The 26,397-nt window shown below is 42.3% G+C and overlaps 2 protein-coding genes across 2 annotated transcripts in view; one reads left to right on the forward strand and one right to left on the reverse strand.

Annotated features, from left to right (window-relative positions):
• pikfyve (phosphoinositide kinase, FYVE finger containing) overlaps nucleotides 1–8,591 on the forward strand; it is a 58,778-nt gene extending 50,187 nt beyond the window's left edge. Inside the window, exons 31-43 of the mRNA XM_085374050.1 lie at nucleotides 207–264; nucleotides 1,558–1,689; nucleotides 1,772–1,892; nucleotides 2,365–2,460; nucleotides 2,556–2,636; nucleotides 3,368–3,462; nucleotides 3,561–3,620; nucleotides 3,876–4,052; nucleotides 5,749–5,852; nucleotides 5,927–6,055; nucleotides 6,296–6,557; nucleotides 6,639–6,713; nucleotides 8,159–8,591. Of these exons, the coding sequence (XP_085230176.1) occupies nucleotides 207–264; nucleotides 1,558–1,689; nucleotides 1,772–1,892; nucleotides 2,365–2,460; nucleotides 2,556–2,636; nucleotides 3,368–3,462; nucleotides 3,561–3,620; nucleotides 3,876–4,052; nucleotides 5,749–5,852; nucleotides 5,927–6,055; nucleotides 6,296–6,557; nucleotides 6,639–6,713; nucleotides 8,159–8,274 (1,506 nt within the window). The 3' untranslated portion in view covers nucleotides 8,275–8,591. The remainder of the gene's footprint in view (nucleotides 1–206; nucleotides 265–1,557; nucleotides 1,690–1,771; nucleotides 1,893–2,364; nucleotides 2,461–2,555; nucleotides 2,637–3,367; nucleotides 3,463–3,560; nucleotides 3,621–3,875; nucleotides 4,053–5,748; nucleotides 5,853–5,926; nucleotides 6,056–6,295; nucleotides 6,558–6,638; nucleotides 6,714–8,158) is intronic.
• Nucleotides 8,592–14,915: 6,324 nt separating this feature from the next.
• ankrd44 (ankyrin repeat domain 44) overlaps nucleotides 14,916–26,397 on the reverse strand; it is a 30,879-nt gene continuing 19,397 nt past the window's right edge. Inside the window, exons 12-28 of the mRNA XM_085374826.1 lie at nucleotides 25,136–25,199; nucleotides 24,613–24,681; nucleotides 24,014–24,154; nucleotides 22,860–22,925; nucleotides 22,099–22,210; nucleotides 21,178–21,249; nucleotides 20,886–21,087; nucleotides 19,976–20,063; nucleotides 19,761–19,878; nucleotides 19,292–19,514; nucleotides 19,030–19,117; nucleotides 18,833–18,916; nucleotides 18,599–18,744; nucleotides 18,429–18,511; nucleotides 18,179–18,261; nucleotides 17,827–17,918; nucleotides 14,916–15,343 (exon numbers count right to left, since the gene is read on the reverse strand). Of these exons, the coding sequence (XP_085230952.1) occupies nucleotides 15,084–15,343; nucleotides 17,827–17,918; nucleotides 18,179–18,261; nucleotides 18,429–18,511; nucleotides 18,599–18,744; nucleotides 18,833–18,916; nucleotides 19,030–19,117; nucleotides 19,292–19,514; nucleotides 19,761–19,878; nucleotides 19,976–20,063; nucleotides 20,886–21,087; nucleotides 21,178–21,249; nucleotides 22,099–22,210; nucleotides 22,860–22,925; nucleotides 24,014–24,154; nucleotides 24,613–24,681; nucleotides 25,136–25,199 (1,991 nt within the window). The 3' untranslated portion in view covers nucleotides 14,916–15,083. The remainder of the gene's footprint in view (nucleotides 15,344–17,826; nucleotides 17,919–18,178; nucleotides 18,262–18,428; nucleotides 18,512–18,598; nucleotides 18,745–18,832; nucleotides 18,917–19,029; nucleotides 19,118–19,291; nucleotides 19,515–19,760; nucleotides 19,879–19,975; nucleotides 20,064–20,885; nucleotides 21,088–21,177; nucleotides 21,250–22,098; nucleotides 22,211–22,859; nucleotides 22,926–24,013; nucleotides 24,155–24,612; nucleotides 24,682–25,135; nucleotides 25,200–26,397) is intronic.

Here is a 26,397-nt window from a genome sequence, read left to right on the forward strand (position 1 = left end):
ATGTTAATGATCCGGTTTCTATTGAAGGCTCCTAAAGGGAATTCTTCTCCACATCTTCTTCCTCACTGTGTAACTTGACAACAAACCAATTAGAAAGAATTTGAGACGTTCTTTCTGTTTTGTTTGTGGGTTTGAACAAAGCTTAGATTGTAGCTTCATGGTCCCCGTACATGCGATATAACAATAATCTTTTTGTGTTTTAATAGAGTGCTGTGGAGTCCTCCCCTCGTAACCCATCACCGGTGGTACAAAATGGTGAGAAAGGTGAGTTACTGCTTTACTGAGTGTGCTTTTGTGACTTCTCATTTAAAGTATTAATGTGAAGTCTTCACTTTACAATGTAAATCACCTCGAGGTGACTGTTGTTGTGTTTTGGCGCTATAAAAATAAAACAGAATTGAATTCAATTGTTTGGATTTCAGATTTTTGTGTGTTTGTTTAGATTTGACAATTTTATTTAAAAAAAAGAACCAGTGGGATACTTGGTGCATATTGTCCCAGGAGTCCCAAGCATTTACGTTATAAGAAGGTAGTATCCCAAAAGGTTGATTCTGTTCCTCTGGACGCAGCGTTTTCATTGGGAGAAACGTTTCGTCACTCATCCGAGTGACTTTTTCTATCTCAGCTGAGCGTTTCTCCCACTGAAAGTGCTACGTCCAGATGAACTAACCCTTTACTTACCTGGATGATTGAGCCTGCATCAAGATGAAAAGGCAGTGTCCTCTTGAGGGGAGGTGTAGGCAATCCATTTCTTCCACTTTTGTAAAAAGTTATTTCCTTTCTCAGCGACAGAGTCATCTTCTCCATTAAAAAGAGGTCCCTCCCTCGCTAGACTTGGAAGGTTAGGTTTATACCAGAGCAGCCAATCAAAATAGATCTACTAGAAAGGGAGTGGAAAGTGACAAAGAAGCCAGGGCACAGTAGGAATGTTTTTAAATTGTCAGTCGTGAAAAGCTGCTCTTGTAAAGCTTTAAGATAAACATGAAGCTGGAAATAATAATAGGTCTCGTTTGAAGTAGAGTTGAGATAAAGAGTTAAAACAACAGTAAAGAAAAAAGCATGTAAATATAAAAGTCAGGGATCATCGTGGTAAAAGCTCTGTTTCATTTTAACTCTTCGCCCCATAAAGACGACATTTGACGATCTCGTTGTAATGACGGAGTTTGACACCACGGTACATATCAATAAAGATGTGCTTTGGCGACCATTAGAATATTTTTTGCGTTTTTTTTTTTTTCCCCCCCCAAGGGTAACTGCGTAGGCAGAGACCACCCTCACTAACTTCTGATGCAAAGCAGCCATCGCGTTATGTAGACGAGCCTAGAATATGAAAAACGCTCAGTTCCGAAAAGAACTTCAAGAGACAGCAACTGTTTTTATTCATGTCAGAAAGCGGGGAGCTTTGAGATTTCAGAAGATAAAAGCATAAATAATTTTTTCTACAATTTCCAGGTTAGGGTGAGATCTGCTCAATCAGTAATATCCCTCCATGTTAAACCTTACTCAATGAAGCTGTTTGCGACACTTTGTTTTTTCTTCCCCTCTCTTGTCTGGCAGAGGACCGTCACCTCAGTACGCTGTCCTCCTCCACTGTTTCCTCCTTGCTGCCATCACCAGGAGATCCTGGAGCCGAGCCGGTCACACCTGTCCCCTCCTTTATCGAGCAGGACTCTGTCAGCATGTCAGAAGGTTCGCACTCCTCCTCTAATCTTTATCGTATTTCGTGCACCGTTACCCCTGCTCTACATGCCGTGTGCGTGCTCACTTTCAGACGTCTTTGACGGACACCTGCTGGGCTCCACTGACAGCCAGGTGAAGGAAAAATCCACCATGAAAGCAATCCTCGCCAACTTCCTCCCAGGAAACAGCTACAATCCCATCCCTTTCCCATTGTAAGTACTGTGCTCTAGGTCTGCGGGACGTTCACTTAGTCACTGATCACATATTGGCTGAAGTGGTAGATATATTTGATACTAAATAGAGAATTAGATACTTGTATAGTAAACAATACCATTAGGAAAAATAGTGTACTGTACTTAAAAGATGGACAAGGCCACTATGACATAAGCCATTTGTGTTTGGACTAGACTCAGCGTTAGCATTTTAGCTTCCACTATGTTGCTTTTTGATCCAGAAGTGATCCAGTTTAGATGAGAGGGTGGAGCGCTAGATTATCATCTAAGGCTAGGAAGCTATTGCTATAAAGGGTGGGGTGTTATTATAAATGAAGAAAATGTGATTGTTGAAGCCAGTTAAAATAATTCCCAACTTTGCTTTAGCCATCCAAAATAAAACCCCAAAGAGGCGTGGACCACCTCACGTTCAGCAGGCGTTGTTTCTGACTGCTGTGTCACATGTTTACAGTGATCCAGATAAGCACTACCTCATGTACGAACATGAGCGGGTTCCCATCGCAGTGTGCGAGAGAGAGCCAAGCTCCATCATCGCCTTCGCCCTCAGGTGACCACCTGCTTCCCTCCTCTCTGTTTTTAAATTGGCACTATTGATGTCACGTTTGGAAAAATATGCTAAAATATACGATTGTCACCATTCAGCTGCAAGGAGTACAAAACAGCACTGGATGATCTGTCTAAGGTGTCGAACGCAGGAGGAGAGGAGACTTCACAGCCCAGCAGGTACGCTGCATTCCCACCGGAGCTTCAACTCTGTGCCTCAAAATCCACTGTGCAGCTGTTAGCTTATTTCTGTTATCTATTAATTATGTTTGCACTTAATTAATGAACACAATACATCAGAATATGGTGAAGAATTAAAGGTAACGTCCTTATTGTTAACAATCATTTAAAATGCTAAGGTACTTTAATTTCATATATCCTCTTTAACCCCAGTTTAATTACGGAGCATCTCTCGCAGCTTTCCAATCCCATTATTTTCGTTTGTGACGAAGTGGCATCATCACACAAATCAAAAGAGAATAATTTGGCTGTTGGCTCTCTTCTTCCAGCCAACAGCCCAAGTGCCAATTTCTCACAATCTACATTTTTAAAAATAGTTATTTTTATATATGTATTGATTGTGGTTAAATAGGAGCATTTAGCACCTTTAGACCCTCGGGAGATGGGGGAGACCAAAATTGATACTGGACTCTAAGTGAATGTTGGATAATAAAGTGATGACGATAAGCCAAGCATATCAACTGAAGTCATTAACATGACTCTTCAGGACTTGTTTCTGCTGCCCCCAAGTGGCCAAACCAGCCACACCAGAGTTGTGTTGTGTTAGAGGATAGTAATGGTTTGAAAAGCCCAGCAGTGTAAGAGCAAAACGTACTCTAAAACTCAAATGGTTCAAATTTTAAACAAATGAATTCAAATGTGAGTCGAGTTTTCTACTGTCTGGTCCTCAGTGGTGGAGAGAGCCGGGTTAAGAGCAGCCCTGCCAGGCCCACCGAGACGACAGCATCACAGCAGAGTCGCAGCAGCACAGACACAGATTCTCTCAGTAAGTGTTCACATACAACACAAAGTCAGTGAAAGAGCAAAGGCTGTAGAGGCGTACCTGGAGGTGCAATGTTTCAATTCTGTCTCTGTTTTGTGCAGAAGAGGCCGACTCAGCAGATAAGCAGAAGAAACAGGCCCTAAATCCACACGTTGAGCTGCGTGAGTGTTTTATTATTACTGTTTTCTTAACTGCTTTTCCAGTCGGGGGCTGAGAGTGGTGCACACTGGACAGGTCACCTCACGGCTTCACGCTTACTGTGGCAGAACGTGCAGACGTCAAACCAAACCTTGTTGGTTAGGACACAATGCTAACCACTGCATTACTGTGTTGCACACTCTTTGGTTCAAGCTGAATGCTATCCCTCTGATAAATGTGTCTAAGCCTGCTGTTCCTGACTGCCTTCTTATTTTCAGAGTTCTCCGATGCCAACGCCAAGTTCTACTGTCGGGTCTACTACGCCAAGGAGTTTCACAAGATGCGAGAGGAGATCATGGAGAGCAGTGAGGAGGATTTCGTCCGCTCGCTGTCCCACTGCGTTAACTGGCAGGCTCGTGGGGGGAAATCTGGAGCTGTGTTCTACGCAACAGAAGGTTGGGGCTGATATCCTCACAGATACAACATAGATATAAAAGGGGCACATGAGCTTGCACAAGTATGTATGTGCACATGTGTAAAAGGAAGCGTGCTTGTGCTTTTCTAAATAAAATAGTAAGTACAAAATGGATGCAAAACATCGTGACACTTGTGAATATGGCAAATAATAAAGTAAACACTATATCTGTGTGTGGCAGGCACTGAGGTGTCCTGCTTTATTAGGACTGTGTAATGATGGTGGCTGTAGCTCAGGTGTAGAGCAGGTCATCTACTAACCAGAAACACAGCCGCTGTGCACAAAGCAGACTTTCCTGTAAACGCCTGGCTGAGAGCTAGAAGCACACTGGACCTTGTAAATCTTTAAGAATGGTGCAGGCTAAATCCTGACAGACAGCAGTGTCATTCCAGCAGAGCCAGCACTCTGCATCCGTGGCATTATGAAAACAGTCTAGAACATTCAGTTTTATCCCAGTATAATCAGGTTCTAATGACTAACCCTCTGGATTCCTCTTATTTTATAATTAGTGCCATGAGTGGAGCCACTGACGGTAGTCGCTGTGGCAGTTTTAGTTTGTTAAAAAGACTCATTCATGTAATTTAAAATTTGTAAATGTAAAGAGATTATGTAACTATTAAAAGGTTCTTATCAATATCTTCTGTTTCCACTGATGTTAATGAAGATAGATGCACGAATATAGAATAGAATAAACCTTTATTATCCCACAGATGAGAAATGTCGGAGTTACAGAGCTCTTACAGCAAGGGAAAAATGAAAAATAAAAGGAAGACACAAGGTGGTCCTATAAACATAAGCAAGTTTGTATATACATGTTGTCACCTCAGCCCTCAACATACATCTATGTTGCAATGGCTCGTCTTAACTGCACTCTTTATCAGACAGAGAACTGAAAGACAATCAAAAATACTTCCGGCTTCTTGCTGGGGATCATTTTCTGTTTTATTATTTCATTCATTTCACAGGATCGAAAACAGGGTTTAACCAATCATGAGAGTTTCAGTTACACTGGATGCTGTTAAAGGATGAGTGATGAATGAATGGGACCGTTAAAGTACTTTACTTGAGAGTCCTCACCCAGTTCTTCTCAGCACTGTGGAACTTTTTCGTGTCTTTCAGCTTGTTTTGGGGTTTTGGGGTTGGTGGTTTCATCCCTGGCTACCGTGTTATGGACAAGTTGTTGGTCAGTGAGTGTGCGGCGTCCCTCGGGTTCCCCCACGCTCGTAATGTTCAATTTGAAAGTCACCAAGATGGCAACAGTGAAAACCCTACGGCTACTTACTAACCACAAAAGCCATGTCACGGTGGCTGTGCCCATTGTTTATGTACAGTCTGTTTATGCCCCACACGTTGAGTCACCTCTCCCACATTTTGATTGGCTCTAATGGGCCTGATTAGAAATATGCTCCCACCTATGAATGCAGCCCTACCAAACCTACGGATCAGCTAAAGGCAAAGTTAAAAAGAATACGAAAATGAATACAAGGACCATAAAATAACCTTTATTTGTTTTAAAAACACGTCTGGTATGCTCCACACCTGCTCTCTGATTTAGGGACCTGGTCACTAACTATTTTGATAATGGAAACGACGCCAAACCTCTGCTAGCTTCAGACACTTCAGGATGCATGTTTTGTTCTTTCCTCTGATGTAAGTCCTGCTGTGTGTCTTGTCAGACGACCGCTTCATCCTGAAGCAGATGCCCAGACTGGAGGTCCAGTCCTTCCTGGACTTTGCACCCCACTACTTTACCTACATCACAGGAGCTGTGCAGCAGAAAGTATGCATCATAAACACTCGCACCGTTTCTAACCATCTGATTGCAAATGAGTAACAAGCGTGTTTGCACCACAGCGGCCGACGGCGTTGGCGAAGATCCTGGGTGTGTACAGGATTGGCTACAAGAACTCTCAGAACAACACGGAGAAGAAGCTGGACCTCCTTGTTATGGAAAACCTGTTTTATGGACGCAAGATGGCTCAGGTCAGAGATGTGGTGTCACTCTGCCTCTCAGTGCAGATAGGACAGGACACACTGTTTATTCTTGATGTAGAACATGGAAAGGACAATACTTGTAACATGTTTGTCCATAATTCATCAAAGTGTGAACAAACGTGTTTACAGGTCTAACACAAATCTTAGATCCATCACAGTTTCCTCAGTAGTGGCTGTTCGGATCATGAGGACCTTTTGACCTCTGTTGATGCTGTGCCGTCCCTGCAGGTATTCGACCTCAAAGGCTCGCTGAGAAACCGCAATGTGAAGACAGAATCGGGCAAGGAAAGCTGCGAGGTGGTTCTACTGGACGAGAACTTGCTGAAGCTGATCCACGACAACCCGCTCTACATCCGCTCCCACTGCAAGTCCATCTTACGAGCTGCCATTCACAGCGACGCCTACTTCCTGTCTAGCCACCTCATCATCGACTACTCCCTGCTGGTTGGGCGGGACGACGCCACCGAGCAGCTGGTCGTTGGGATTATAGGTGAGAGGAGGAGGAGAAGTGTTTTTTGGAGACTTTTGTTGGGGTTTTGTTTTAATTTGTTCCCCTCTCTCGTTTCTGCAGATTACATCAGGACGTTCACCTGGGACAAGAGACTGGAAATGGTTGTTAAATCCACTGGAATCCTCGGAGGCCAAGGTAAATGTCATAAAGCCCACAGAAAGTATGGCTGCATATGGAGGGATGGATTACTTAGGCTACGTTCACACTGCAGGCGAAAGCACATCAAATCTGACTTTTCTGACCCTGTGCGACCCATATCCCATCATGGTATGACAGTGTGAACAGCACAAATCCGATATTTTCAAATCCGATCTGGGTCACTTTCATATGTGGTACTGAATGCGATACATATCTGATGTTTTAGAAAGCGACTGCTGTTTGAACGGTCAAGTCGCATTAAATCCGTCTTTTACGTCACTGACACAAGACAGACGCCAATTATCAGCGCCCGAGAAGACATCGTGAACGCTTCCTGGCCATCCAGTGTAGATGTCAGTGAAACTGTTGGGAAGACAACGTTGGAGAAACGTGAACATTTTATTTGTACTGTATAATCTGCAGATTCTGACAGAAATCTGCAACTATCCTTTGAAGCACCGCTCCTCTAAAACAGCAATAAGGATCATTATTAGGCCATTTGTAAATAACAAAATAACTTTACAACTTGAAGCTAAATTGGGAAACGGTAAATGGTAAATGGCCTGTATTTGTGTAGCGCTTTGCTAGTCCCTAAGGATCCCAAAGCGCTTTACACAACCAGTCATCCACCCATGCACACACACATTCACACACTGGTGATGGCAAGCTACATTGTAGCCACAGCCACCCTGGGGCGCACTGACAGGGGCGAGGCTGCCGGACACTGGCGCCACCGGGCCCTCTGACCACCACCAGTAGGCAACGGATGAAGTGTCTCACCCAAGGACACAACGACCGAGACTGTCCAAGCCGGGGCTCGAACCGGCAACCTTCCAATTTTAAGGCAAATACTGTTTGCTCTGGGTCTAAACAGAGCGCGTTGTGTGTGACGTCTTCTTTTGCACATGCGGGCCGCTTTGAGGGTTCACACTAGAGCGCGTCTGCTGTCACATTTTAATTGTAGTGTGAACACGCAGACAAAAAAAATCGGATTTGATCAAAAAATCGGAATTGAGCATTAAGACCTGCAGTGTGAACGTAGCCTTAGATATTTGTGTCCAGCTCGTGTAGGGGCTGTGAAACGTCAAGTCACCCTTAGTGTTAAAGCTCGGTGTCAAATCTGAGCACATAGACGTGAAACCTAAGATAAATAAACTTTAACACAAAGCCAATGAGAACAACAGAGAGAAAGTGGCAATAGTGGAGTTACTCTCCAACATATGAAGCCTGAGCTTTTAGCTCACAGGAGGTTCATGTGTTGGCTTCAATAATTTAAACTTCAGCCAGTTTTATAAAACACTTTGAGTGCTTAGGTAGAGTTGAATATAAATGTATATGTGTATATATGACAGAATGCTTTTGTTTTTCTTCTTCATCGGTGTACTTCCAGCTGAATTACAATCCTCCTTCTCCTCTGACGTGTTGCTATGCTTTGTTTCCAGGGAAGATGCCCACTGTGGTTTCTCCGGAGCTGTACAGAGCTCGCTTCTGCGAAGCCATGGACAAATACTTCCTGATGGTCCCTGACCACTGGACTGGTCTGGGAACTAACTGCTGAGACTGAGTACTGATCAACAGAAACACAGCCGCTGTGCACAAAGCAGACTTTCCTGTAAACGCCTGGCTGAGAGCTAGAAGCACACTGGACCTTGTAAATCTTTAAGAATGGTGCAGGCTAAATCCTGACAGACAGCAGTGTCATTCCAGCAGAGCCAGCACTCTGCATCCGTGGCATTATGAAAACAGTCTAGAACATTCAGTTTTATCCCAGTATAATCAGGTTCTAATGACTAACCCTCTGGATTCCTCTTATTTTATAATTAGTGCCATGAGTGGAGCCACTGACGGTAGTCGCTGTGGCAGTTTTAGTTTGTTAAAAAGACTCATTCATGTAATTTAAAATTTGTAAATGTAAAGAGATTATGTAACTATTAAAAGGTTCTTATCAATATCTTCTGTTTCCACTGATGTTAATGAAGATAGATGCACGAATATAGAATAGAATAAACCTTTATTATCCCACAGATGAGAAATGTCGGAGTTACAGAGCTCTTACAGCAAGGGAAAAATGAAAAATAAAAGGAAGACACAAGGTGGTCCTATAAACATAAGCAAGTTTGTATATACATGTTGTCACCTCAGCCCTCAACATACATCTATGTTGCAATGGCTCGTCTTAACTGCACTCTTTATCAGACAGAGAACTGAAAGACAATCAAAAATACTTCCGGCTTCTTGCTGGGGATCATTTTCTGTTTTTAATATTATTTCATTCATTTCACAGGATCGAAAACAGGGTTTAACCAATCATGAGAGTTTCAGTTACACTGGATGCTGTTAAAGGATGAGTGATGAATGAATGGGACCGTTAAAGTACTTTACTTGAGAGTCCTCACCCAGTTCTTCTCAGCACTGTGGAACTTTTTCGTGTCTTTCAGCTTGTTTTGGGGTTTTCAGGCTTTCCCAAACCACTTCATCACATTAATTGACCTGTTTCTAATAATTAAATCTGACAATAAGCACACTGTCAGACATTTCTGTTTTCTTCTGTGGGAAATGAGAAACAAGTGTTTTTGTGTTGTTTTTAAATAGTCCATACATTAATCCTCTTAATGCCCCTTTACTTGTGATTGGCTAACATCTGGGAGCCTAGTGAGAGGTAGCAAGCATTGCAACCTGTCTGTACTTCATGGGTGTGCTGTGCCTGTAGCATTGACCATATAAAGCATATGCTCTGAGAAACATGAACACGGACAGTGTAACGCAGGTGTCAAACCTAAAGCCCAGGGACCAGAATCAGCCCAACAATCAGACCAATGAGGAGCACGACGTCCGAGCAGCATTGAGGAGAATTGAGGCAGACGGCATCACCGGCTGTCTGCTGCGCTGACCAGCTAGCAGGTGTGTTCTCTTCCATCGTCAATGAGTCCCTGGCGAAGTCTGTGGTCCCCACATGCTTCAAAAGATCCACCATCATCCCTGTGCCCAAGAACAGCAAACCCTCATCCCTGAACGATTACCGGCCAGTTGCACTGACCTCGGTAGTAATGAAGGTGTTCGAGAGGCTGCTGAAGAACATCATCTCCTCCTCCATCCCAGACACCACAGATCTGCTCCAGTTCGCCTACCGACCCAACAGATCCACAGAGGACGCCATCGCCCACGACCTGCACACCACCCTCAGCCACGTGGACAAGAAACAGGGTAACTATGTGCGAATGCTGTTTGTTGATTACAGTTCAGCGTTTAACACAATAGTGCCCTGCAGACTGTTCACAAAGCTGAGGGATCTGGGACTCAACAGCCGTCTGTGTGCATGGGTGTTGGACTTCCCCACTGGCAGAACTCAGGTGGTGAGGGTGGGTAGATGTGTCTCCGACAGCATCACCATGAACACAGGAGCACCACAGTGGGGTGTGTCCTCTCGCCACTGCTCTACTCCCTCTACACTTCAGACTGTGTGGCCACCCACGGCTACAACACCATTGTGAAGTTTGGTGACGACACAGTGGTGTTGGGCACCATCTCCAACAATGATGAGGCGGCCTACATGGATGAAGTGAAGAATCTGGCATCATGGTGCCAGGACAACCACCTCCAGCTGAACGTCAGCAAGACCACGGAGCTGGTGGTGGACTTCAGAAGGAGTCAGCACAGAGACTACAAGCCCATTATCATCAATGGAGCTCCAGTGGAGAGGGTGCAGTCCTTCAAGTATCTCGGTGTCCACATCTCCTCAGACCTGACATGGTCTGCCCACATTCAGGTCCAGACCAAAAAGGCCAGGCAGCGTCTGTATCACCTACGACAACTGAGGAAGGTCAGGGTGTCTCCAGAGATCCTCAGGACTTTCTATGCAGGTGCTGTGGAGAGCATCCTCACACAGAACATCACATCCTGGTCAAGGAGTGTGTCAGGTTACATTTCACTCTGTGTTATACTTGTATAACTATGCATGTGACGAATAAAGAACCATTAACCTCCAATCAGGCCCGCTAGGGAGCTCTGGAAAATGTGAAGGACAGAAATGTCGGACTTTTAACTGTATTTTCAGCTTTTCCTACTGATAAAGACCCCACGGTCACTTACAGTATACTGAAGTAATTCAGTTACACACATCTGTAATTTTACACATTTAAAATCTGTAAGCACAACTTGTGCTTTCTTTCATTTACTACAGCAGCATTTCTTTATCATGTAGAGACATATTGTTGAAATTACTCTTCTCTGTCTTAAACTAATCATTGATTACATGAGTAGTTAGGTTTCTTTACACTGACAGAAACTGGGTTTTCACTGGTCTGGCCAGATCAAAACAGGTTGTATGGGACCCACAATGTAAGATGAGTCTGACATCTCTGGTGTAATGAGTCTCCTCACAGATTGATGGAAAAAGAAAAGAATTGGCATGTTTTTAACTCCAAACAGATTTTTATTGTTGTACAGTTAATATAAAACAAAGTGGAGGTGACAAACAGCCCTCAGCATGCCGTACTGCATCAGGAACTGCTATGAAAATCACACGACGATTGTCAGGCCTGCTGAAGCTCATTTTCTGGTTGAATACTGGCGGACAGGCTCTGTCTCTCAGGGACAGTGGAGGCAGTAAAGACTGTGCTTGCTAACAATATGTGTGCTTATCTGGCAGCTAACAGGATTCACAACTCATTACATTTTAAATCCAAAGTCAAACAAAACCATCTGGGATGGAGATTTCTTCATACAAAGCTTTCCCTTACAGTACATAATGTAAAAAGCAGGTGGATTTCATATCAGTACCTAAGCTAGTGCGCACACACACACACGCACACACACACGGCTGGAGATATTGTCTTTTTTTCTTATTGTCAACAAATGACTGATAACTAAGTCCTTGCTCTGAGCCGCAGGCCTCGACTGTTGTTGCAAAGTTGAAATCGATCTTGCTGTAGTAAGACTCACTCGTGTAACAATAACAGAAGACTAAAAGGCTTTCCACTCGGAATACGTTGGAAATCAAAGGCTTCCAAATACTCACTCAACTGGGTGAGTATTACGAGTTAATCATCTAGCAGGAAGAGTATGAGGTCTGACGGTAAAACCTCCTTAATTTATTACATGAGGAACAAAAGGATTTATGGAGCAGTGGATTTGTTGACAATAAAATTAGGGGGATTAAATCTCCAGCCTTTAACTCTCTCGGGTCTAAGTTGTCACAGGTGGTGACCCCGACCCTACCCTAGGCAAGCAAACATCATTTTTTCCTTTTTATTACTTTGTTCTCCAAAATCTTGGCAATCAGGGGCCAAAGAAAAAATCAGTTCAACTGACAACACGAAAAACAATTCACATTTTTTGCAAAAACTCAAAAGCAAAATGATGACTTAGACCTCAGAGGTTTAAGGTGACAAAACAACCAAAACTGTGTCAAACACTGTCATTCAATACAACATAACCACTCATATTTAGCTCAACGCATTAAAGAATAATTTCACACAATTTCAAAAAAAACTGGTGGTACCTGGTGGTGCTCAGCCACGCCTAGTTTTCGTTTGTCCAGGTTTTAAGATTTGCACCTCCACAGAGAGGAGAAAGAGCTCGCTGTTTTCACGGTTTCAGTCATTTCCCAACTTAAACGATGAATCAAGTATTCCTTCTTTCTTCTTGCAGTGAGATTTATATTTATAGGTCCATTCAGTAACTGTGCTTTCAGTCACATCATATGACCACAGCAGCACATCAAGTCTGGTTTTACAAGTTTGACCTTCAAATCCATTTAGCAGCTCCTCATAACTGACGGCTGGTTTGGAACTTTCTTCTCACTTTTAAAAGTGTCTGGTGTGTACAAAAGGCGAAAAACCTACACAAACAATAAAACGGTAGAGGTCTGAGGTAAATCTCTCAAAGCATGGCTAAAATCTGCACCACTGTACCACCAACACTTTTCCTATTTTGCAATAATAGTGAACTCATCCTTTCCAACTACTAGCACAGGATATGTCATAAAAGAAAAAAAGACTCATCAAGGCACTGGACACATTCGAAACAATGGCACATAGCTGGCAGAGCGACAAACAGTGGGGAGGAATGTGAGGAAAGTGGTCAAAGCCCTGTGTTAATTTACATTTAAGTGCTGGCATTGTTTGTACCATCGTGTAATGGATCATATATAGCACAACAGAGCTAAACAGAGCTTTTCATTGCCTCAGAAATTTGGTCTTTGTTGAGAATCTGGGCATTTACGATTAAACATTAAAGTACAAAAAAAGAAGCTTTGCCTGGAAGTGTGCAAGCATGCACAACACAACAGGTAGGGATGCAAATGGAGTGAAAACAGTGCAGATGGCCATTCAAGGCCAGAGGACAAAATGCATAAATCTTAGTCATAATCTCATCTTTCAATCTGATCTCCACAGACCTTATATTCATCACTAGGTACATCCCCATTACCTTATCACATCACTCCATTAAAAGTACAGATGGTGCTTCAAAGAATCAAGAGAACAGCCTTTGTTTCATGGCCACAGGAAGTCATTCAAGTGGTGGACACAAGCGTCTTTATCTCTTCAGTCTGGTTTTAAACTGGAAGAACCCCCAGGCTGGTTTTAGCATAGCAGCAATGCTAACCCCCATGGTTGATATCTACAACTCCACCTGTGATACATTAGTTCTTGACTTTACACCACATACTGACAATACTGAATGTTTTCAAAAATGTCCCGAACAACAACATTAGATACCACTAGCTTTGATCTAATATAGTAAAAACACTTTGTGCTAATGTAGCAGCTATTTTCTTTAGGCTAACAGCACTGCTAATGCAATCCTTTTTTTAATTGAACTAGGATTTTGACTTATCTGTGTAGCTACTATACTACCATAAAATGTACCACGCTTTGATTAATATAAAATTAAATCAGATATAAATGCATCCTTCAACATGAAACATGAAATGGCTAACATAGCAAAAGATTTGTCAGGATTATGCTAACGTAGCATGTATCTATGTCCTCTTGAGGCTAACGTTAACTTATTTAACATTAACAGACTATCATTATTACTGTTCAGCTCTTCTGAACACAGCTTTGTGCCTCAGTGTTTGCATTAGCATTTAAATTTATGCTGAAACACACGTGACTGTGGAACTGAAACGAACTTGGGATATTTATTTATTAATTGACGTGAGGGAATGTGGAAAGAAGTGGAAAAACTTCAGGGACAAATATGTTTACCCAGGATGTTTCCATCAGCTGGAAACATCAGTGGACATACCCACTTGGTAATTAACATGTAATGAACCAGCACAAGCATAAATGCTGACGGCCACTTACGTGGGTTACACATGGTAAGCTCTACCATGATTTACCACAGAACTCTAAATCAGGCTTGAGGAATCTTTCGTCAGGGCTGTGTCATCTGGATTTCTCGATGTAAAGGTCATTGAGATGTACCTAGTGTTTCGTATCCTCTATTCTGGTCCACAGTTGAACTAGGAACGTCTTTCGGAGAGGCCACACAATTCCCATTCTATCCAAACGTCATCCAAACCAAACAAAAACCTACAAATTTGTGCTTCAGCTGTTAAACAGTTAAAAACAAGCTCTATGTACCTGTTTATGTGACCTTTTGTCACATGTTCATTATTTACTCGTGGAAGTCAAATATTTGGTACAACAAGCCTAAAATCATAAAAAGTTTAAAATTACACTCTGATTTCTTAATAGTCTCCTTCGTTTTGTACAAACAGTTAAAAATGGCTTTTTTTAAAAAGACAACACGAGTCTCCGCAGCGAGCTGCTGTGCCGTGCAGAGACTAAGTACCGAGGTCGTTTGGATTTAAGCACCCGTGAGTAGAAAGAATGAACCGTGGTGTAAATTAACACAAGCATGCAGACCCAAACTGGTCCAGTTCTTGTTCACGGAGCGACTCGTTGGGCTCCAGTCAGTCAGTCCTGGGCAGTGCAGCTGCTCCCATCTTGGTTTTTCTTTTAAAAAAAGAGCATTACAAAAAAAGAAGCTGCAGGGTCTCCAGCCTGGCGTCAAAGCAGAGCGATTCAGTTCGTGTTCATGTTCCCAACATGGGGAACAGAAGATATAGACACTGCATGTGGAGCACCAAAGGTTCAATATTAAACAAACAGAAGACATGAGAAATATGAATATTATTTAACCATCTATTAGAAAATATTCCAACTCATCTTACGATTAATTATTGTCCACAAGTTATTTATTTAATATTGAACTTTTATGGGCTCTATGAATGACCAAGTCTCTATCCTTCTCCCTCAGTTGTGCACTCAAACACTGCATCATTCCTCGCCGAGGAGAGAGGTAAGACGTTCACGTGCACTCTTGGAGGTAGGAAGCTAGAGAGTCGGTTTAGAGGGGTCAGAAAGTTTCGGAATCCTCTGAGTCGTTCTCTGTGGTTCCCTCGCTGGATGGTCCCGAGGGGTTCCTGGGGCTGCGTGTCGCCCGAGGGCCAGTGGATAGGCCTTTACCCCCCTGGTGGGGTATATGCCTCAACAAGGACCCTGGGGAGGGAGCTCCAGAGCTGCAAGGTGAGCAGAAAGGCATCATGGTAGCCAGAATGAGAGCCAAACAGTCAGCCACCTCTCTACTAGGAGCACAAGCCAGAGCAGGCGTCAGACCTGAGGTAGAGCGACAGAGAGAAAGAACGGAGACAGAGGGAGGGAGGACGACAAAAACGGACAAAAAGGAGGAACAGAGCGAGACGTGGACAAGGAGGAAGCGGAGGAAGGCAAAGCAGCATCGGAGCAGCATCCCGTTAGAGTTCAGCCAGTTGACAGTGTGAGCAGACAGAAGGGGACAGCGACAACAACAGCAGCCCGACACCAAAGTGGACAATAAATAAACAAAGCGCAGTATAGTCACAAAATAAAATAAAAACTGGAGACCTCATCTCATCTAGCTGCAAAACAGACTCCCATATTAAAAATATGACTTTATATCAAAAAATGATGTGTTTACTTGCAGGAAAAGATGTTGGTTTTTCATTTCCATTGTATTTATACAGCACCAAATCACAACAGTCACCTCAAGGCATTTTATATTGTGAGGTAAAGACTCCACCATGACAGAAAGAAAACCCCGATAATTAGACAAAACCTTATGAACAAGCACTTGGCAACAGTGGAGAGGAAAAACTCCCTTTTAACAGGAAGTAACCTCTGGCAGAGAGCGCATCCACCTGCTGTGATTGGTTGGGGATGAGCAGAAGGAACTGTACAGGAGGTTTGTATTCTGTGTTTTTATATTTTAAAGTTTAAGTTTCATTACAACTTTACCAATCTCATCCGAGCCTTGTTTTCCCACAGGTTTCTTCCTGTTAAAAGAGTGTTCTTCCTTCCCACTGTCGCAAAGTGCTTGTTTATAGGGGGTCAGCTGATTGTCGGGGTTTCTCTCTGATATTAAAGAGTTTTTAAACATTTTAAACATATGATTTGGTGTCATATAAATTAGGGCTGTTCGATATAACGATATATATCGGATGACGATATAAAAACATCTGTCATTTCATTTTACACTATCGTTCGTTTTGTGGTGTCGCAAAATAAACTGTCTACGGCAATATTTTTCATGGTTTTGATGGTCACTGTAGTGGCTATATTAATTTGTTAAAGTTCTCTCTTTCTCTTATATTTTATATAACCACACTACGGACGGACAAGCGCCTGTTTTTATGCGTTGTCATTAGCAACAACGATGGTAAAACCATTGTTTATTTTCCACATAAACCTTTCACAATAAAGCTCAAGATCCTGTTGAGACTTTTCAAAATAAACTGAATCACGTGAAAGAGTATGCAGAGTATTTACGGATGAGAAGCAAAAAAGAGCCGCCAGGTGCTAAAAAATAAACCTTAGACTCAAACGTTAGAACAGGCTTTTCCCCGCCGCACGCCGTGTAATAAATACAAAGAAAATGGCGGCCATTTCAACTTATGTCTAAAAATGTATCGTTTCATGCATCGGTTAAAACACTCGACTCCAGGTACGCGACGCCCAGCTGGAAACACTTCACGCAAGTCGAGCTGCCCGAGATTCACAGAATTTACAGAAAATGTTCAATTTTGTGATTTATATCGTTATCGGGACGATAGATGTCTCATATTGGGATATGAGATTTTAGTCATATCGCACAGCCCTAATATAAATACAATTTTATTCATTCAGGGTATGGAGACACTATTTTTTCAGTGACATTAGCAAAAAGCTGTCCACGTGTAGCTCTACGAACAGCGTGTATTATTATATTCAGTGAAAATGAATCTTTTGTTTTTATAGCTTAACTATTTTTGTTCTTACAATTACCCTTAATAAAACAAATCCTTAGGCCATAGTAGTGAAAAGAAATGGGGTTACAACTTAATCTAAAACTCCAGTAACTGAATATATACAAAAGTACTTCATCCAGTATTGCTGATCTAAGTTAATCAATTATGGACTTTCAGGTTTAAATTGATCTATAGCCAACAAAACAAAGAACAAAGAACAAAGAAAGCTCACAAAAAACACATGAACAGCTTTAATCCGGGTTTCCACAGCTTCATATAAAAACTACTGGCCCCCAGTCGCCTGGTATCAAACACCTGTGGTATCACAGTCCTATGTATCGCATTCACATGATTTTCCTGGCCTCTGACCTTCCCGTAGAGCTCAGATTTGAACTTGTGATTTTTAGTAGATACACCTGAAGTATCAATTTCTAAATCTTATGTCAATTCATGCTCTTCTTTCATTTCCTGCCATCAAATAAAAGCCAAAAAATATCACTCCATCAAAGATTTACTTTGATCATTACGTTTTCCTAGATATGGGTGGACTAGTTATTGTGCCGACCTCAAACAGTAACAGGCCTGCTTTCTATACCCATCCTGTCTGTCTGTTGCTATGTAACAAACCCCAAATTCACTTGAAAACCCTTCCTGCACTCTATAAAACTCACCTAACTCTACAACGAGTGGTAACCCTTTTAAAAACTGTTTTGTCTGCAGCAAACGTGGAAAACAGCATTAAAGCTTTTCAGTAGACAAGCTGAGTCCATGCTGAGAGAAGGAAGACATTCATGCAGGTGTGCAGTCAGGCCCTGATAAGTACTGAGTTTACCGTACCGTTCTCATCCACCGTCTGAACGTTGGCTCCTCTGGACAGCAGCTCCTGGACCACCTGCTTAAGACCGCTACGAGCCGCCAGGTGCAGAGGACTGACAGAAAGTTACACATAATGTCACTCATGGTTACACAAGTACTCTTGTTTAACTGAACTACATCACCTCTAGTGAAACAGGTTTTCAAATTCGTTTAATAAAATGTTCACAGTATCTGAAAAACTAATTTTATTTATTTTACTTGGACTGATCCTGGACCAAATCTTTACATACATCATTTCAAAAGCTCTTGTTTACAGTGACACATGTGTTTCCTATATGTACAGACATGAGGGCCAAAGTATTTTCACACTCACGTTTGCAGCGCTGCATTCGTGGCATTAATGAGCGCAGTGTCAGACAGCTTCTCGAGGATCAGCAACACACAGTCTTCCTTCCCCTGGAAGAAGAAGGACTCAAGTTAAAAAGTCCTCCAGAGTTCTGCATAAGTAAACAGCACTGAGGTCTCATCTGTGAGCCTTCCTTTCAGTAAAACAGGTAAACAAAGGTCCCACAAAACTGGGCCAAACACTAATGCTGGAGCGTGGTGCCCCCTTGTAGACGTACATTACTGCAAGCCAGGTGCAGGGCGGTGTTGCCGTCCTTGTCAGTCAGACTGAGGTTGGCACTGGCGCTGGTCAACAGCACCTCTGTACGAGACAGAATACAGAGCACGTATAAAAAACAAAATCACTGCTCATTTTCTGAACATAAGCACATGTAAAACAACCCCGTACCAAGAGCCCCGACCCTGCCCCTCTGAGCCGCCATCATCAGCGCAGTGCGACCCGACTGTTCTGCGACGTCCACAGGTGCATCGTGGGAAAGGAGCAACTGGACACAATCGACATGACCGGCAAATGCTGCAGCATGAAGAGGAGTCCTGAAAGAGAGAGGATGGAATGAGAACATATGGTGCTCGGCAGCGTGGGAGGAGCTGCACTGGCGACATGTCCACACTCGCTTCTTACCTGCTCTTAGCATCGCAGCAGCCAGCAATGTCTGAACCCATCGCCTCCAGCAACAGCGATGCACATGGCTCGTGATCATTGGTTCTGAAAGACAAAACACAAACAGGAGTTCAGCGACTGAAATCGGCCTCTGAAAAGCAGGAAAAACACTATTCCAGTAGCAAAAAAGACGACTCCGGGATATCAGTGTGACTTACACAGCGCAGTGCAGAGGGGTGAAGGGGTTCCCATCAATACAGCGGCAGCCTTTCTGTTCTAGCAGGACCTCCACACACCCTTCATGACCTACACACAAACACACACTTTAGGGAAAAGTTTCCTAACTGGAGGTCTCGTCCTGTTAAATGGGAGTTCTTCCTCCCCACTATCACCAAGTGCTGCTCACAAAGGATTGTCTGTTTTGAACTGAATTTACTTTTTTTTTTTAAATTTAAAAACGTGTCTGCAGGTGCCACTAACCATAATAACAGGCCCAGTGCAGCGGTGTGTACCCGCTGTGGTCTCTCAGCGGGGGCAAGGATGGCGCCTCCGAGCAGGCGATGCTCAACAGCTCACTCAGCCAGGAAGCGTGGCCTCGGGCAGCGGCCAAGTGGATGGCTGTACGACCGCGCGAGTCGCCGAGCAAAACCGAAGCCTCCTGCTCCAGCAGACACTGGATGCACTCCTCCTGACCACACAGCAGCTGAGACAACAGAGCAGAAGCTATATAAGAATCTATAATACAAATCTGAAAGAACATTTCCTGTTTGTCTCTTTTTACAAGTCTTCTAATGAATAAAGCACATTTCCAAGAAGGTCCCTCCTAAAAATGTTAATGGGAGTCTAATAGGCCCTAATATAAAACTTATTGCTTCTTTCTTGTCACAAATGAAAGAAATTATAAATAGAGACTGCACTAAATCCACACAAACACAAGTTCCGCGCTCACCCCAAGGTGCAGCGCTGTGAGGCCGTGGTTATCGGCCACATTGACATTGGCTTCCCTTTCCAGCAGCAGTGACACGGCGTCGACGTGACCTCCGGCCACCGCGAGCATTAGAGGAGTCCTGCAGACGAGGACAACATATTTAAGAGGGAAAACGGAAAGGGACAAATCGCACGAAGCAAACAGGATGTGTGGGGGCGGGAGCGAGGGTCACTCACTGTCCCTGAGAGTCAGCAACATCCACGAGGTCTGAATTATCCGATTCATCCAGCAGGAGGCGCACACACGTAGTATGACCATTCATCACTGCAAAGAGAACAAAACACAAGGTGTCACAAACGTACAAATCAGCTCTGTGACACAAAGGTTGTGATGACTTCTGTCACCACAGTAGAAAAAAAAGTATTTAACCACCTGTTTTTTCAGCCACATGGGGAACAAACTCTAAATTTAGTTCATCTGAACTGTAGTTATAGGCAACCCAGGCTCGTGAGCGGCACATACATGTGCTTCAAATGAACAATAAGGACTCTTCCATTCTAAGACTGCAGATATCTGAAGCTACAGAGAGCTACATTCAGTCCAAAGGTTAGGCATCTCAAGTATGTTCAAATGATGCTCACATTGCTGGAATAAGAGGACACAATAACTAAGATGACCTTTGATACACTAAAGAATCCTGCCCAGAGGTGCACGAAAAACAAGTGTTTCCTATGATTCTGAAGTAATGAGTTAAGGCTGGAGGAAGAGACCAAAGCAATTTCAGACATAAGAGACCCAATAAAGCTTTTCCACATAAATAACACATCTTATACTTGGATTTCCATCTAAATAAACAACCATCCCAGGGTTTGGTAATCAGCTGTTTGTAGTTTCACAGTCCACATGTGTTTAAAAAAGCTTTGGCAGAGGGATTAAAGTGTTATATACACCGACCATATGCTGATTTCACTACAAATTTTCACATATAGAAATTATATTTTTGATTAATTTTTTTATCTTTTGGAACAAAATAACAACATCCTTGCTCTTGTTTTGAAAATTCAGTCTCCCAGACCAGCTATCTTATTTCTATTCCTGTTTTTCTACAAATTGCCAAATTGCATGCTTCCATGTTTCTAAGCTCACCTGCAAGGTGCACCGGGGTGCGTCCATACTGCTTATCAGTAGTGCGTGGCGATGCTCCCTGGCTGAGGAGGGTGTGAACGCAGTCAGAGTGACCACGGAGAGCAGCCAGCGCCAGAGCTGTCCTCCCCATCTCGTCCCCTTGGTCTACCTCTCTCTCCCCCTGCAGCAGCACCTCCAGGGCCTGAGCATGGCCATGGTACGCCTGAAGAGAGAAATTACTGTTTAAAAATGTAAATTAAAAAAATAAAATAGGATAACCTACTACAAATCCTTTTATCCGTTTAATACTGACAGCGAGGTGCAGCGGGCTCCTGGCATGTGGAGATTCAGAGTCATCTTGCTGACCGCCATCTCTGTCCAGCAGCTGGAGGTCAAAACAAAAACAACGTGAACACAGTCACAGTCTGTTCATGTGCTTTATCAAATTTAAGTAGCTCTGTTTTTCAGGGATTTACTCAGAGCTCTTTTTTGTTTGTTTGTTACATAAAAGACTTGATGCTCTAACTTAAAACACCCAGATTTCTGGCATGTGGTGAAAAAGTGATAGGCCATGATAGGCCAGCAGAGAAAGAAACTCCCTCCAGACACTCCCCAACAGTACAAGCATTTCCTCAGTAAGGCTTCAACCATATTCAACAACATGTGACAGGAGTGTGAGCATCTGTGTGAGGACTTTAGTCTGGAGACATCCTGTTTGTGCAGAGTGAAGGCAGTTTGATTCAGTCAGGGTTCAGAAATAGGGTCCAATCGAAATGACTTCATTACTGACCATTACCTTTTTATACTTTTGCTACCCATTTAAACCATTGTTTTTAGTCAGCTGTTTTTAGCTAATTATATTAACTAATCAATAAATTTGTTGTTTTTAGCCTGCTACTTTTTCAAAGACAATTAGTTTGTTGGCAAATTGTAACAAGCTAACTTACATTTAGCTAGCTGTTAGCTTACCTGTTACTGTCAGCTAGCTAATACTATGTCAGATTTGTTTCGGGGCTCTTTGGTTTTTATTAGATTTGACTGACTGAGAGAGCTAGGAAAGGGGGGCAGAGAGCGGGGACAATATAAAGCAAATTTTCAGTGACTCTCAGAGGCTACGGTGACCACCGGTCTATCCCTAGCTGATGCTACTCTTTCCCCATTAATAGCCCTGGTTGGGGCACACTGGGGTAAGGGGCTAAGGTGTGCTATGTGTCACACGTTTGTGTAAACCGACCAGTTCTAGACAGTGCCTGTGTCCATAGGCTGCGGCGTAGTGGACAGGGTTGTAACCCTGTTTGTCTTTCAGTGAGGCCGTAGCACCGCTCTGAAGCAGGAACTCCAAACATCTGCAACACAAACATGTCATTTCAGAAGGCAGCTCGAACCACAGAGAACATGCTTAAAGCACACAAGCTTATGACATCAAGATAACACCGTTTTAAATGTTTTATGTGTTTTAAATCTATAGTGGTGAGTCTTGACTGGAGCTAAATGTCAGTTACACATCACACATGTATGCTATAGACTTTGTGTTTAATGATAGTCTTTTATCGCCATTTGTTCTTTTTATTTATCCAATTTTGTTTTCTTTTTTTTACTTTTTTGTTTCTTTTTTTCATTAATAAACTTTGAGAAAACTGTGAAAATCACCTGTTATATTTCCTGTTCCATTTTTTAACATTACTATTTACTTTGATATATTTTGATAGATTTATTTCTTTAAGCTAATCACATTTGGCTACATAGTAATAGAATTTATTAATTTTCTATACTACTATATGCTAATCATTTATTCATTACCTTCAGTGAATCAGTTTTTTTTTTAATCTAAGTATTCAGTCTATTTCATCTCTTTTTGGAGATGTCTCAAAAATGTCGTTTTTGTTGTTTACAATTTCATTTAAACAGATGCGGTTCTACCTTTCAGTTTTTGGCATGTATTGTAGATTTGTGCATAGCTTTGGTCAAATTTCAGTAGATTTTGTTCCCACTCACAGTGCTGCCTCCTTCTCCCTTTCTGCCTGAACGCCTTCACTCTCTGGCTCCAGAGCAACACGACGTCTATGAGGGAGGAGACAAACAGAGGATCAGGGTAAAAATCAGATGGGCGCAGAGATAGGATGACATTAAGTATCAATATACTACATACATACAACACGCATTAACAAAACAAAAACAAAACAGCCTAACTATGTGCTAACACGCTAACTGAACTAATACTGAACGTAAACCTGCAGACCATGCATGACTCAGTGACAGCATAACCTCTGGTTACCATGGAAACAGTAGGTATGGCTCAGCAGGTTTCTTTATGTGGTAACATAGGACAGCTAGCCAGATTTGTGATGCACCATGGAGGGGGTGTGAAGAGCTCAGCTCAGCTCCCAGCCAGGCGCTGGATAACCTGTTAACGTCTGTCTCCACTCATTTTTGTGACTGAGGTAAACGTGGAGGACTCTGCTCAACACATCTACTGAGATGCACTGATAACTTCCTCCACCTTGTGGAAACCCAACAGTGAAATGCTGCTTATACACTGATCAGCATTAGTATTTATCATTGTAATATAGTAACCAGACGTATACTGTTTCTACACAAATGCATGCAGCGTCTTTGAATGCTTGTATTGGTGCATTTATTTCTTCAGCGTTACCGTGACAGTATTAGCCAATGTGCTCATTTTAAACTAGTTGGCCTTCTCCTTTAAATGTTAAATTAACTTTTAAACCAGATGTAGTGAAGATGGTTTAATGTCAATGCAATACTTTAAAGAAATGTGTGAATACAATGTGAAAAAAGGATCATTGCCTGAAGCTTTATTTTAGCAGTACATCCAGCTGCAAACTCAGGCTCTCAAAGGAGCATTCTGCTGTTTTAAAAGCCACAGTGTGCTCAGTACAAAGATCAGAGCAGCTAATAAACAGAGTGAAGCAACAAGAGAGTCACATAGTCCCCCAAGGAACTGTCTACAACACAGCATTTTAGACTTAAACTCAAAATCAAACCGAAATAAAAAAATAATATGAATATAAATATAATTAGATAACTTTGGATTGAAAATGCCAACAACTTGACCAAGTTCAGCATATAAGAAGAAAAAAGAAAGAAGTGACTGCAGCTTTATGTAAAGTTTTTGAATGCTTGCTCACCTTCTATCCAGATCTGAGGCAGCAGCATAGTGCAGGGCGGAGCGCCCCCACTGGTCTGTGGCATTTATGGCAGTGCCACATGCCAACAGAGTCTCCAGACACTGATAGTGACGGCTGGCAGCCGCATAGTGAAGAGGAGTCCTGGAAGTGAGAGAAATTCAAATGAAGACAACAAAAGTAACTTCATTCAAAATGCAATCAAAGGGAAACAGATAAGATAAGATAAGATAAGATAAGATAAGATAAGATAAGATAAGATAAGATAAGATAAGATAAGATAAGATAAGATAAGATAAGATAAGATAAGATAAGATAAGATAAGATAAGATAACCTTTATTAGTCCCACACGTGGGAAATTTGTTTTGTCACAGCAGGAAGTGGACAGTGCAAAAGTTATGTATCAAAAATTAGAATATAATCAGAATAAATAAAGTACACAACTGTACAGAATAGAATAAAATACTATATACAGTAGAATAAAATAGAACAAAATATACCATACACAAGAATTTGAAGACCTGCTTTTTTTCTTTCCTTTTTATTTTGACGTTTCTTAAAAAGTTTAGAAAGCTGTTCTCCACACAGCAACATGAAGTACCTGCCACACTTATCTCTCCTGTTGTGGTCTCCTCCACTGCTCAGGAGCAACTTGACACAATCCACATTACTGCACAAAAACACAGAGACGGCAGTTATTACTCAAAATGACGCTTACAGGTGAAGGATTTATGATCCTTAGGCAAAAGGAAAATGTTTGGTTACTGAAAAACATGCAGCATAACACTGAACTGCTGAGCCAGGTTCTGGCAGAGGCTCCTGCCCATAGGGGGCCATGTGATTGTTGTAAGGTCTTAACATAATCAATAAATAAAACATAATCAAATTAATGCCATTAACACCATGACTTGTTCTCATATTTAGACCATCATGCCGAGGCTAACACAGGCACTGGTTTTATTCCGTTACCACAGCAGCTAATGTTATCATGTCCTGGCTGATGTCAGAACACAAATGATTTTCCATTTCTGGAAGATTTTATCATATTTGTTCCACCTGGCAATTTCTCCTCAGACCTTTGCTGCACTGACTATATTCTCATATCTGGAAAGTAATGGACTCACCCTCCGGCAGCAGCAGCGTGGAGGCAGGTCCTCCCCAGCGTATCTGGAGTGTCTATCTGAAAGCCTGCAGACAGGACCGAGTCGTTACACATTATGCTAAACCTCCGACCTGATGGGAGCAGCGCAGGGAAACGAAGGAGGGCCAGACAAGACAGCAGCAGCAATCACAGAGAGAGAGGAAGAGAAGGAGGCGGAGAGGGAGACAGGGGTTAGTGTGACAGGTGGGGAAACGAGGGTTACACAGACGATCATGCACATAGAGGAAAATACAAGGACAGGTTACACACAGAGAGAGCCACACATCTTATCTTCAGGTCAGAGACACATTCAGACAGCCTCACAGGATAAAGTGCAACAAGACAAACGGCGCAACGCAACACAGCTTGAATTAAATGGACGTTTGACACTGTAGGGTGATTAGGATTTTTACAGATACGCAGATAAATAAAGTCATCATCAAATTAATCCATTATTATGGTTCTGCAATGTTTACATGGGACGTTTTAATCAGAGGAAACGTACATTTATTTAGAGGTAAAGCTCGTTTACATTTATAGGGTTCACCTTTTGTCTGCTAATAATCCAGCAGATTACTCTGATTGTTCATCTATAGACATATTCTGCCTTTGCATTAAATATAATGGAATGAAGTAAGCACCACAAAAACTGAACAAAACTCAACAGTCATTTCTTTTTTGAAACATTGTGATTACTTAGTAGTTTCATGTAGGAACTGGGATTTCTTTTGGCACACCACCCCGTGCTAAAGTCACCACGGCACCATGAAAACACCAAAGTCACCCAGTAAAGATGGCGTCCACCATGAAACTGCTCACAACTACGTTTTTTGGAGTAACCTAGTTATTATTCCTGGAGGAGAAATTACTAGTAAATTTTTGGATGCATTTCCGAGAAGGCATTTTCTCTAAAACTGGTGGACTCGTGCTAAAGTCGTGCACATTTCTTTCCATCCTGAAACATTTACTCAGTTTAGCTTCTTAAATATGATCATTTTCAGTTTCTCCTCCGAACTGCTCATTTTAATGTTATTCTTTAGACAAAACAAGCCATGCAAAGTCATAATTTGAAAGAAATTGTGGAAATGAACAAAAAGGCCTTTAAAGAATATTTGAAACTTGTAACGGGCTGTTTCTATAGCACTGAATTATAAGTCTTACCGAGTCCAGGCTCAGATTGGCACAGGCTGCACGTACACGTGTACGCTTTCTTTCACATCCACATGATTATCAGAGTTAGACCTA

Source organism: Diplotaxodon limnothrissa, linkage group LG16 (genome assembly GCF_057381915.1).
Source record: "Diplotaxodon limnothrissa isolate DT_005_m linkage group LG16, D_limnothrissa_male_GT1.1, whole genome shotgun sequence".
NCBI classification, from domain to species: Eukaryota; Metazoa; Chordata; class Actinopteri; order Cichliformes; family Cichlidae; genus Diplotaxodon; species Diplotaxodon limnothrissa.